The sequence below is a fragment of the Sitodiplosis mosellana genome, unplaced genomic scaffold (genome assembly GCF_009176505.1).
Source record: "Sitodiplosis mosellana isolate CC-2019 unplaced genomic scaffold, AAFC_SMos_1.0 Smas_scaffold_38, whole genome shotgun sequence".
In the NCBI taxonomy this organism is placed as follows: domain Eukaryota; kingdom Metazoa; phylum Arthropoda; class Insecta; order Diptera; family Cecidomyiidae; genus Sitodiplosis; species Sitodiplosis mosellana.
This window is the reverse complement of record NW_022595280.1, coordinates 2517218-2531123: the sequence shown is the minus strand read 5'-3', so window position 1 is coordinate 2531123 and position 13906 is coordinate 2517218. Positions and strand designations below refer to the sequence as shown.

Sequence of the window (13906 nt, the reverse complement as noted above, 5' to 3'; positions counted from 1 at the left end):
ACGGCTTTTTGATGAAGGTACATACCAACATTCTAGCGATGATTGGCTTGAAAAACGTTGAAAATACTTAGTGTAACCCACTTCACCTATCGTGGTTTGACCACTGAATATTGGCTGGAAATTTTAAAATTTTTCGAGGTAAATATTGAGCAAAAAAAATATGTTACTGATGGTTCATTTTCAATAAATATTGTCGCAAACAAATTTTTAGACTCGCTTCGAAGTGAATGCGCAAAAAAAAACGAATCTTCTGAATGGAATAGAAGAACAGTTCCTGGAAATGAAAACGATGAGTTGTAGCTGCAAAACATTTTCTCGGCAGCAATAATCCAATTTCTTCAATTTCAATTGCAATTTGCATGTTATTCAACGAATTTTGCACCTTTAGACATCATTTAAAAAAAAAGATATTATATTGAATGAGAAGGTGTTTTAATAAAAAGACACTGTCTCATTCATTGCAAATGAAGATCATTTTAGCCAACGTTGACTGGGATTTTAAATGTCATTAGCACGCATAGTCGTCAGGGACATATAAAAAGTGCGTATATCTCGTGTTAATATCTTCAATTATTGGAATTAAAATCTGTTGACGGCATGGTTTTGAGCAGCTGTTGCGATTTATCGTATTATGTCTTGTTTACCAAAAGAAGAAGAGGGAAAAAAATTGAAGCAGTGAATAGAAAAAGTCTAGACTTCATTTGAATGAAAATGGTTATGGTGTTGAAAGGTCATGGAAATGGTTATGATTGTGGACTGCTCCAATATATAGTAAAAAAATGGAAGATTACAGAGTAATATTTTCTGAATTAATAGTCTGAGAAATTGTCGAAATGAAAGAATAAAGAATCGATGCCATTGAATATTAAATGTACGTATTCTAAAATGGCAACGTGTTGCCGATGCTGATGAAAGCGATCTGATTATTAAGACGGTCGTTGTCTGAAATTCAATTGGTGGCACTTTTGTTATTCCATTACCAATGCTTGTGATGGAGTTGTTGCTTATCAAATCGTGCTTGAGGTCTTGCGGCAAGTCAACGAACAATAATACAGTTGGAACGGATGTAGGTGCGGGGGTGTGGACATGCAACGACGATTTCATTCAATTGTGACAAAAATTTGCAATGAATTCAAACAGTTGGTTGTTGTTATTCCCGTGTTCATCTCAGTTAGCCCGTGTGCTTTCCATTCTCGTCGCTCGCACTTCGTCAGTTTCAGGTCGTAAGAAAAAGAAGCGAACTTCGTTTTGTTGTCGTGTGTCTTTTGTATTCATTATTTTTTATGTTACACTTGGTATTTGAAAATGTTGGCGGCACTTATAGAATATTAAATAAGTTGTAGATGAGAAGGAAAAAAAACCAAGTATCTCGAGACTGTCGTTCGCTGCACTAATGTTCAAATGGGTTTCCATACACTGTGTATATGTGGGTATTGTGTCTGCTACAGATTATGTGGCATGAATAACGCAACGCGAAGAGCGCGGGGAAAAAATAGACCAGCGCATCAAATGGATGACGATGGTTAAGATGATGATGATAACGCGGCGATAAAAATAGCAGATAAAAATTTTGATTTGGTTTTTGCGCTACGGCGCACCATTCTCACTTTGAAGTGTTGTTTACAGTCGACAGAACTTACCACAGACATAAAAAAAAGACCAACCCTCAGCATTCTTTTCCAGGCTGACAGGGAAAAAAGCCCACCAAATAAAAAGGAAATAACAGTTAAAAACGTGGAATTATATTCCGCTTTTCGACTTAAATATTATTCCGGCACACGCATTTATTGCATTCATTTTATTTATGAATTTTCATTTCTCTCCTCAACACATATTTCGCAAAATTCTACAATTAAATGATTTAACGAACGCATACACAGACACAGGAAAAAACACGAGACACTGATAAAACAAACACGACATAAAAGAACATTAATTTAAGTCCAAATAAAATTTGGTTTTGCGCCAGTTCTCCTCTCTCGATATCATTTGTTGTTGTTGTTGTTTCTATTCGTTGTCCAACAGAAATATGTTTACATTTCAAGCGCAATCTGTTTTTTCTCGTGCTGCTGCGTTCATTCCTACTCTCTTTCCCCTCCTACTCATCCTATCTTATTCAGTTTTGTGTGTTGTTTGTTTGTTTTTTTTTCTACTTTTTTTGGCTCTCCTCGGCACCTTCGCTCTGTTCACCACTATCCGGATCGTTACCATTGAAATTGTAGTTGTCCTTGTTGACGATGCCAGTACCCTCGGCATCGCCCAGCCATGGATATTGTTGTGGACAATCACGGCACGTTTCCATGTAGCGGGTGTCGGTGATGTTGGACGTTTGTGTTTTGAATGGCAGCGCGCATTTGGTCGATATATTGCATGGCGATTGCACGTTTGATTGTTTCTTTTGGCATGCCCATGGTTCATAGTTGTTGAGCGATTTCAATGGTTTTGGATCGGTGATCCATTGCAATGCTTGTGTTGTGGTTACCACCCACACATCTGGCCTGTGAATGAACAGAGGAAAAAACAAAATAATTAATTCAATCAAACATTCAACTTATCCAGCATATACTATACATTTAACTTAAGCATAGAACGCTATGCATATGTTATTTTCAACACACCCAATTCAAATACATCATTTTATACCGAATTTTTTAAATTAATATTCTCCATGTGAAACTTTCATAGAACAATAAACTTTGTAAAAAAAAACCTAACCGCTTTTTCACACACAGAGATTGAAATTTGGAATATTGCGTAAATCAATGGACGTTTAAGTAAGATTTAATGAATAAATTAAACGGTATTAAGCACATGCAAGAAATGCGCAATGCGATTTTTGGGCTGGGCCAGCAAACCAATCAAGAGTATGTGTGTTTACTTTGAATGAACAACAACGACCAAATATGTGCTTATCATAAAAACGTTCTTCTTGCGTGTCCGGCAGATTTTTCGCCCCTCGCTTCGCTTGCATCGGATGAATGTAAACAACATAAAAAGTGACTATTTGCTGTGAACTTTTGATGTGGCACCCATAAATTGCCAAAACAGTGACAGTAAATTTAAAAACAAAAAAAAAGCAAACCAGCCGAATAACAGTATTTGGTGATGGTGTTCAGCCCAATGTGTTTTTTTGCCGTACGAGAGCGCCTTGTGCATGGCGATCACGTACACGACTGAACAAGACGGTACCATACACAGTACACACAATAATCAAAACAAAAAGTCATAAACAAACTACCAACTCGGCACCCGAAAAATGAACTCAATCCAAAGAAAATAAAGTGGTTGGGCTTTCACTCGGTTGCCGGAGGATAATAAATACGTATGCAGAGATGGTATGTTTAAAGTTGTTAAATAGAAACGCCCTTTCAAGTTAATTGCAAAATGCACGAAGAAAATCGAAAAACAACAACAACCACGCATCGAGACGCATACACACTACGCTGAGAATTAGTGCGACTGACGACAAAACTATTCAATGAGTCCTAGGTTTAGAGTTGGTTCATCGCAGTAATTTGCCTTTATTCATGACATTTCTAACATTTTTCGTCGACATTGTCTACCAAAATCCAATTCGATTTTTTTTGCTACATTCGAACCTTCAGATAATAACATGAAATTGAAGAAAATACCGAAACATTTCCATATCGAACCGTCAATTTAGTTTTCGCATTTATTTTGTTTGGTCCAATTTCTTGCGAGAGAGAGAGAGAGAGAGAATGCATACGATTTGTTAAAAACAAAGTTTTTCTAACTCCATTTTAACTGGATTTGTGTATGTGTCTTCCCATTGCAACAAACACATGAGCAACATTCATTGAACATAGGAACACACGTCCGTGAGTGTCCAATGTCCATTTGCTCCAATAAAAAGTTTATGTGTGTGGAAATTTTCGATTAGCTACAAAGTTTTTTAATAGCCATATATATATGACCATACATGCATACATCAGCCCAGGACGGATTGCAGTTTGTACTACCGAAAAATTTAATTTACATTTTAAACACTTTGTCCGTCTGAAAATTGTGCGATTGAAGGAGCTTCCATTTGGTCGAAGAGTCTATGAATTTATGGTCGACCGAAATAGTCTTCTGCCATGGATACATATCATACGCATGGTGAAAACAACATTTATTGCATTCTCAATCTGAATTACATTCGCCACTTCAACTTCATAGAAAGTTTCTATGCCAACTGTTCAATCGTTGATGTGTGGAAAGTTTGGTTATGCTGATCAGAAGACTGCAGTGAAGTTTCAAGGTTTTAATGCTACCTGCGATTCATATGATATGTGCGTTCGTTGACCGGCATTGTTGAACGAGCGCAATCAAAGAAGTTGAAATCAAAAGTCGAATTCAATCATACGATTTCTAATAATTGGTTCGCTCGCCATCGATTGATTTCACATAAAATCTTCAATGCATTTCGAATTTGAGTCCTGCTTCCCGATTTTTGACTGACAACAATGTGATCGATTCGATATGATATTCACAATTTGGATCATTTAAGGGATATTGATTTACATCAAAATTATCGTATTCCTTTGGCCATGCCATCGATTATCTTGGACAGAGTTTCGGTTCATATCAATAATTTTCACTGAGTGGTATCAACAATTGTGTCGATCGATTGGAAACAACGCAAACGCTCCGAAACCAATGCCACAAATACCGAATAATTAATCAAAGTGAACTAAAACACATGCAGATATCCTACGAATAATCAATGCATTGCATTGACATTTACAACAAAAATGTTCACTAGAAGAAGAAGAGAACACTATTGAAAAAAGCCCTGATATCGTTTACAGAACCATTTGAACTTTGATTGGAGGAAAACAATTTTTAAGTCTTGATGAGTCATGATACCTCGATGCTTGTCCACGTTAGTCTTTTGAAGTAAATACTATTAAAATGTATAGCGTTTGTAGCAGCTCGAACAATGCATACTGAACTGTCGATACTCATACACTGAATTCGCAGTGGATCCCAAAAAGCATACAATCCAGTTTTGAATCGAATAATTGTTTTGGTTATAAAACGCATAGAGCTGCCTTCGTACTTATGAAACAAATACACACGGATAATCTTGTGCCAACATATCAAATGAATCAATTTGTGAGCCTAAAACACGATAAAATCTCTTCAAAACATTTATTTAATAAATTCTAAAATTTCGCGAATAAATTTGATATTTTTTTCGTTTTTGTATCAGAATAAGAAGTAGAATGAATTGTTTCTGGGTAAAATGAATCAATGGGACATTTACTTTTTGTTCAGTTTGCGTTGGTAATAGGTATTTTTACATAAAAGTCACCATTTTTTTATTCTCTCACATTGGCCTCAAACGTTCGTTCACTCGACATTATAAAAAAAATGTGTTCGTTCGGGAATTTTTAGGTTGTTCGTTCGTTGTTTTATTACATTTAAAATGAATAGGAAGCAATTACATCATAAATTCTATGAGTAAGATTAAGATTAGAGCGTGTTTCATTGACTTTGTCATGAAAGACAAGACTAATTTTGACTTCAAAATTGTCAAAGGCAAGTATGTTCATTTTTGGTGGTTTATCGCGATTTTTCGTGTTTGTCACGAAGCAAACTTGCCTTCTCTTTCATGACAAAGTCAATGAAATACACTCTAATTCTTGCCCATAGAATTCATAATGTTTTTTCTTCCTTGCATTTCAAATGTAAACTACCAAACGAACGAGCAAACAATTTTTTCTAATAATACAAAAATATTTGTCACGTTCCATATACATTGACTCGTAATTTATGGAAGAAAATGGTAAAATGGTGCATAATGTAAAATGTTTAACATTTGTTTGTATTATTTCAAATCGGCTCGTAAATTAAATAAACAAATTCGTGGACATCCTAGGAGTCAATGGAAATCTTTTCCAAATATTTGTTACATAAATTCTGTGGTCAGCAAATAGATACGGATTTTTCTTCAAAATAATATAAATACACTGTAGTAACATTTACAGCTTTTGAAACGAACGATTCTACATATGAATTTCAGATTTTAGTAGGGTACGAATGTAGTTGAACCTCATATTTCGTTTTGGAAAGTTGGTGGATTGATATCAAGAACGACTCTTTTATAACTATTTATCAGTGATGTTGAAAAAAATTGTTGAAAATGCCCTCTTACGATGTTTTTGTCTTCGACAACTACCATTTTTTCGTCAAACTCTCTCTGAACATTTATGAGAAATTAGTGCTATTACTAGCAATAATTTTTGTTGTATTGCCGAACGTTTTTTCTTTCCAATGATTTGGTTTTTTGTATTGCCTCAATACGTTCGAATTGCCGTTTGTTCAACTACACCACTAAAGCGAGAAACGTCACTCATTCTTTTTTCTTTAATAAAGACTTGAGTTTTAAGTTACCTGCCTAAAATTTTATTGGCTATCGATCTAGCAAAATACACATAAAAAAGTCCTTAAAAAGGATGAAATAATCCAAAAACCTTAGATCGCTCACCTCGGGTCTGGCTGGACCCCTATGTAATTGTATGCATTTCAGAGCCTGTTTTTTCAAATTTTCAGAACATCCCGATTTGAAAAATAAACAAATGACATTTTTTTGTAATAGGAGGGGAAAGTTAAAACAAATGATTCGATACATTGTTTGAATTCTGAATCGAAATCCAGTTTTTCAGCTGATGTTTGATCGATTTCGTGTTCGCTTGTTGTGGCAATTTGCTCACTTTGTTCGGATACTTCAATCAGTGGCGCAGCTGCAGATACATTTTGATTGGGATTTGTATCGGATTAACTTTGAGTAAGCGCAACAGCGGCATTTGCCAATCCATCAATTTGATTTGAACGCACTTGCAAAACTATTTCATCATAATGATCGCCAATGCACAGATTCCGCTTCAGTATCACTGATATGGACTCATAACATTGAACCTGGAAACTTTCTGCAAGGTAGGATTAAATAAAACAGAATAGTTTTGTTCTTCTTTGAATGACTCATCGTAATTTTCCGCTTTTCAGCTACTCAAAGCCGTCCATACTTATTACACGATGTTCAAGAACTTAATTTTTAAGTGAACTGATGGCGTACTAGCAACATCATTTGTTTTCAATCCCTCAATGCAATTTTTGCTTTGCCTTTCAAAGAGAACAAAGACAAATTGCTTTGCCTTTCTTAAGAAGAATCAAATTTTAATAAGAAATTCCACTTTTGCACAAGAAGAATTTGTTCTATTGTCAGCTGTTGGTCTTCACAATGGATCGTCACGGTGACGGGTCTATTTCATGGTGTCATACACAAGTTGATTATTAAGAAATCAGCACTGTAACAGATCAGAATTTATAACCTATGTTCGATTCTGTACATTAGAAATTTGTGAAAGAGTTCAATTTGGATTTTGATTTCTCTGACACTTGATATTGATTCCAAGAATTTGAATGGCGTTCAATGTCCAAAATAAGTAACAACTCTCCTGTCGTCCAAAAGTTCTCCTCTTAGTCGAGGACATTCAAGGATGTATATCGATTCGAACTCACATGAAATTATTATCAATCGAGTTTCCAATGAACGGATGAAATGAATGATCACCAAATGAAAGTTTCAGTTGCAAACGAACACTCCCCGTGTGGAAAAAAATGACTGACTGATTTTAGATTCAGTTGACTGTAGTTGATTGAATTTATGTTTTTGTATGAAGAAAATCACTTTGTCCCAAAATAAGCAATTTATTTCGACTTGTAACTTTAAATGATTTCGGTCAACTTTGATAGACTTAAACTACACGTTGTACTGAAATGTCAATCAAAGTAAGTCATTTTTGTCCGAAATTAGTTAACTGACTGGTCAGTTACAATATTCGCACACGGGTCGCAGAAAAACCCTTTGAAGCATGTATACTAAACGTTAAGATGCTTTTTGTAGCTGAACTGCTTTCATATTGCATTCAATGGACGCAGTTTGATTTATATCTTGTGAGAATCTTTGATTGAATTGTCACAAGTATGTACTGCTATTCTAATGGCAAATGTTGTGACTTTTATCCTACGTCATAAAATGGCACCTGTCTTTGAAAAACTAACTCAAATCTACCAAAAATGTATGAATCACTTTGAATGCTTTCAACTCAAAAATTCGTAAAAAGACATGCAAACAATTTTGAAGCAAAAAAGAGATCTTGGTGGTTGTGGCAAGGCTGTCGCAGCATCACAATTCTAAGTCCGTGTGAATAATGTGGTTTTGATTCAAGTCATTAATGAGAGGTTGAAGCAACAACAAAAAAACCATACAAAAAAACTGAATGAAGACGACGCAACGGAAACAGATTAAATAGATTCTCGGCTCACGCTGGAATGAGGCGACGAGCTTAAGCTTTTTTTCACACTTCATTAAATTTAAATTGTCCAATGCGTTTGCCGCAACACAAAAGACATGACAAAAACGAAGCACCATTAGGTGAAGAATTACGCGTATCATGGAGCACAAACAAATACACACACACTTATTCACTCATTTTGAATGCAAACTCTTTTTTGTCGCCGTCTGTTTTGGCTGTTGTCTCCGATTGTTATTTTTTTGTCGGCTGCCTACAATCGCCTTTGCTGAAAAATTACGGAGGCTCAGATTTGGCCGTATTTTCGGCAAAGTCGACGATTTAAGCGTTGAGATCCCAACTTGAGAAATGGAAACGCTTTGAAACATGAACCATTCCTGAGAAACATGCCTCCTTTTGACTACATAATTCATTAGCATCGGTTTTAATTCATTAGAACGAAGGTCGGTTAAACGGCTTGAATGTCAGCCCGCTCCAAATTGTGCCCATTTTTTTCATTTAAATGTCTGTTCGAGAAAAAGAAGAAGATTTGTCTTCTTTCAGCCGATTTTCCTTTCTACTTAAGATCTGAGAAGAAAGAAACATGCCAATCGCAAATTAAACCATTTTATTCTAAACAAAAAACACCGACCGCAAATTAGAACAAGCAAATCATTTTCAAAAAATAAAGTAGAGAATTTCTTATGAAAAAACTTGGAAAAAAAAGAAACTAAAAATGTCCACTTCCGTTCAACATTTTTTTCCTTCTAATGCTGCAATTGGTTGCTGACGACAACTTGGAATGAAAAATGCACGCGCTTCGTCCAATGCAAGAAAAAAAACGTTTAAAAATTCTCGCGACGAGATTTGCGTTTGCAACGAGAGAATACGAGAAGAGTCACCAAACGACTTGATTCACTATTCACGCTGCTTCAGTAATAATTCATTTATATCGCTCTGTCTTCACTTCCACCTGCTTTTTGCCTTGTTATCTGGCCTCGTGAAATGTCTCTTGCTGTATCTTTTATTCATTATTTTCGTTGTCAGTGCTTTTTTAATAATATAAATGGTTCATAATTATTCTTCGCAAAGCCGTACAATTTCACTTTTTTGCATACACTCTTTTTTTTCTTTCCATCTCTTGCGCTCCCACTCTGTACACTCAGCTCTCAACTTTACAGCGGCTTATTCCAGAATAGAATGGACTTTTCTCGTTCTCCAGGTCACACGATAAAACGTGGAAAAAAACAAACACGAGGAAAAAGTCGAAGCAGCACCGACAATTTATTCAGAATCTCAAATTATATTAATACCATTTAGTGTTCATTCTTTTCTCTCTCTCTCTCTCTCACTCACTCATTCTATGTTCGAGATAATGCTTAGCATTACTGTGACATGCTTTATGCTGCGCTCGCAAACACCGGAATTGAATCTAGTTCAATTTCTTTGAGTAGTCGGTGTAAGCTTGATATCTTTTTTCTGCCTCGTTCTTTCTCTTTCTCGCCATCTTATGTGGAACTATTTCATTTCATAAGTTGCACACAAAATAGAAAAAAATTAAAATGAGAAAGAGAACAAGGTAGGTTTATTTTGAGTAGTAAGTATAGTTGTTTGTTTCAATTCTAAAGAACTTAGTCAAAAGATAATATCTTTTTTTGGGGTTGTTCACCATTGGACACGAGAGTGCGCGCGAAAGAATTATTCTGCACAGAACAACGGAAGAGCGAAGAAAAACAAGAGAAGGAAGAAGCAGAAAAAAGGGTTCTAGAGAATTCAACCCGCGGATGTTGAGCAATTTAGGAAATTGAAGAGGTTTATGCGTGTCCTAGCTACCGGTAACTATGAACATGTTGCACATTACGGTCTCGTGCACAATGTATCTTGCCCCCGCTATCACCGTCTCCTTCTCGCATGGCGAACAGCAAATGGCAATGAATAGCTTTTGCTTTTACCCTAATGAATATATTTTCCGGGCATCATGCACAAAAAGAAAAAAAAATGAAAAGAAAAAACACACGGCGATTAATAATGCAACGAAATGGAAAAAAGAAAAGAGTTGTGCAAGAGCTCATATTCATGTTGCTACGCTTCTGAATCTGCATTAACTGAAGTGCAAAGCATTTGCATGGCCTGTTTACGTTTAAACGGATTTTCATTTTAAAAAGCGCAACTCGATCTTGAGCTCTCGCTATTGGATTGTACGAGTGTGCTTCAATTGCAGCACAAATGAGATTCGGGCATTTTATTTTTTGATCGTTTTGGAAAAGAATGACCTGTCTGTATTCATTCATCGTGTCAACGATTAGACGACCACAACAAATCCACTCGGTCACATCGTCATCATCATCATCATTGACACATTAAACATGATTAAAATAGGTAACTTATATTTTATGTTAACATCATCTTGTTAGCTACTGTTCGTCCACAAGTTACACGAATGAAAAAAACAACAGTGATCATTTCTACGACAAAAATGAAAACACTAAGAAACTTCGATAAGTAGTTTATGTTGCTGAGAAGTGAGAAAAACTGATATTTTCCAGTTTGTAATACAGCAATGAACGGCTGCAAAATAAGTTTTGTAATGATAGAAGAAGAAATTGCTGTTGTGGATGTATACTATGGCGTGGCGTGGCATGGGCAGGATCTCTTATTTCCACGTGGCACAAAAACGGTCTCGGTCTCGGGCTGATGATGTAATGTGCTGGTGCATTCAGAGTGCATAAATAACATTATTTTAATATTCCTTGTAAAAGAAATCATATCAGCGTGACAAGCAGCAGAAAGGGAGCGGTTTCATGGTCGACAAGCAGCGACAGAAGAGAAGAAAAAAAACGAATATGAAGCCAACGATGATTCTCTATGTGTAGCTCTTATCTGCCAAGCATGAGGGCAGACGAAGTGAACGAGAAGAAAAAATGTGAGTTCGAAAGAGAGCGAGAGTGGGAGAGAGTTACGTTATGAGACAGAGAGTGAGAGCTTGATTTTAGTGATACTTATGGTTGCTGATGCCAGAGTATTGCCGTTAATGTGGCTGATGCAACGTAATTATTCTGTAATGCAGATTGATTATACACCGGAAAATTTCTTGTTGCCGTTGTTTCCGTTCCCGTTCCCGTTCGTTTCACTCCTTTCATTCGTGGTTGGGCGTGCTGTTTGGTGCTATAATTACGGTAGTTGCTGTTGTTGTCGGCTCGACAGTTGCGCTTCTCGCAGCATTATTTCGTGCCATATATTATGTGTGGAGAGAGTGCATCAAGTTTGTTTTGTTTAAGTTTTTGCTGAACTGCATTGTTTATTTATTCATTTCCATTTTTCCGTGTGTGCGTTGGGGACAGGCCGCACAGGGTGGAAAATCAAGCAAACACTCAAAAATGAACGGAGAATGGAAAAAAAAGATCATCAGAAACTTGTTCATGAATTTAACATACGCAAAACTGTTGCAAACGTACTTCTGGTTGCGACGGGGACAGAAAGCACCCGAAAGGGGCGAGAAAGAGAAAGACATCACATCTATGTATGGTGAGTGTAACGAAAATGCTTGACACTTTCAAACGGAAAACCCTGAAGCACCGTGATTGTTCTCAATTGTACGATGCACATACAACGTTGCCAACATACTCGCACACAACGCATTTCCTATGCGAAGAGATGGATGCAATGGAAATGTGGAATAACCACTTTTTCGCCATTCCCTTGACGCAGCTGAAAAACGGCAACGGTTTTCTCTCTCTCTCTCTCTCTCTCTCTCTCTCTCTCGTTCCGTTATTTTTGTTGTTTGTTCGTTTTCACTCGTGAGTATTTTATAATTAGTTTTTAATTAATGAAGAAGTCTTTTTCGTTTGGCTTTAATTATTTCGGTGTTGCATTTCAAGCCGCCGAGAAAAAAAAGAGACAACAACGGCCATTCGATGGAATTAAATTTAAACGGATTTCTGTCACGTTTCTCATGCTCTACCATTTTCAATTGGTTGTATTCGGGTTTTTTTTCTGTCTTTTTTCGCTTTAGATTCATGGGTGAAATTTTAAGCACACTTGATTTATTATTGCCGAAATTCATGGCATTGAATTGGTTGTGTCGTGTGCGTTTTGATGCCTTCATTCAACCGTTGAATTTCAACGCAGAGCAGTGAATTCCAATAAGACGATCACTTGAAGCCACCCCACATGGATTCCGTTATTCAAATACAGACAATTCGGTTTTCAATTTACAAACATTGAAATCAAATAAATAATTAAAAATGTACAAACAATTCGTGAGACTGGCTATCCTACGGAAAAAAAGCACTGACGAAAACCACGTACACACCGACAAATAAATGCAAACTTGATGAGAAAAAAGGAGATTAAGATGTTACTGAATTGAAGCGAATAAATATTTATTCCATGTCTGTAAATTCGAATCCAATGAGGTGGCTGACAAAAATACCGTGTAATTAATTATTCGCTCGTTTCCGACTATCTCTATCTCACACACATACAATTCAACCATGATCGCCCTCAAACACTTGTCTGCCCCTTGATTACTATTGCTCAACGCCTTTTATTTCACATTCCCTGCTCAGATCACCAATTTCATTCGCAACTTGTCTATCATTCCATTACACCTCACCCATTCGAAACGTTAGCCGCTTTCATCACCCGAAATGATTAATTGAATTTACTCAACTGCACCAAATTGAAATTGACGGCCCAAGAAAACCATATTAATTTCATTTTCCCCATTTATTTAAACACATTTCTATTTATTCAAGGTGATTCGTTACGATAATGACACCAAATTGTGTTCATGCTCATGGAATTTACAACATCTTCTCGTTGTTTTTCTTTCCTTCTTTCCATCTTTCAAACACCAAAGAAATCCGCAAGTCAAATTAATTAATCCCATGCGAACACTCAATGGTAATTTCTCTTCCACGAAATCTCTTTTCGATTCGGTTTACTATATCTTAAGTGGAAAAACTTTAATCCCTCTAAATCAAATCCAATGAATTTTCTTTGTAGAAAAGTTTAATTTAGGAGTACCATTTGAATTTTTATTTATTTATTAGTTGATAATGATGATGGTTTCTTTCGCCTTCTCGTAAAATACAAAAAAAAGGAACGAATGGGATGGAAATGGGTTTTCATTTGATAAAAAAACATCCCGTATTCATGATAAGAAGATTATGGGAATGCAAAACAGAATGGCACAAAAATATACATTATTTTTAATGAAAATACCGAAAATTCCGCAATTTTCCAGATTAAATTACCAATATACAACCAAAACGTTGGTGCAAAAATAAAATGGTTTTTTTTTTGAAAATGCCAATGAGATGCGAATATCATATTCGAACATATTAAACGTCGCGAAATATTCCATTATAATAATTATTTGTATGTAAAAAAATCTATTTTCACCAAATAAATCACATCAGCAAAAATCGGCTATGGTGATTCTTATTCTGTGTCAATTTCATCGATTTCTCTTTTAACTACGCGAGTTCACTGCATTTCTGTTGTTCTTTCAAAACAACAACAGAAAAAACGTCCACTTGGAAAATGTGTGTTGAATTCATATTCAAAGCGTGTGCGCGTACGAACGTACTACCAAATTTTCG

The 13906-nt window shown here is 36.0% G+C and overlaps 1 protein-coding gene across 1 annotated transcript in view; it reads right to left on the bottom strand.

The window, feature by feature from the left end:
- Positions 1-1751: 1751 nt before the first annotated feature.
- LOC129569500 (chitin deacetylase 1) overlaps positions 1752-13906 on the bottom strand; it is a 69456-nt gene continuing 57301 nt past the window's right edge. Inside the window, exon 9 of the mRNA XM_055448353.1 lies at positions 1752-2498. Within this exon, the coding sequence (XP_055304328.1) occupies positions 2150-2498 (349 nt within the window). The 3' untranslated portion in view covers positions 1752-2149. The remainder of the gene's footprint in view (positions 2499-13906) is intronic.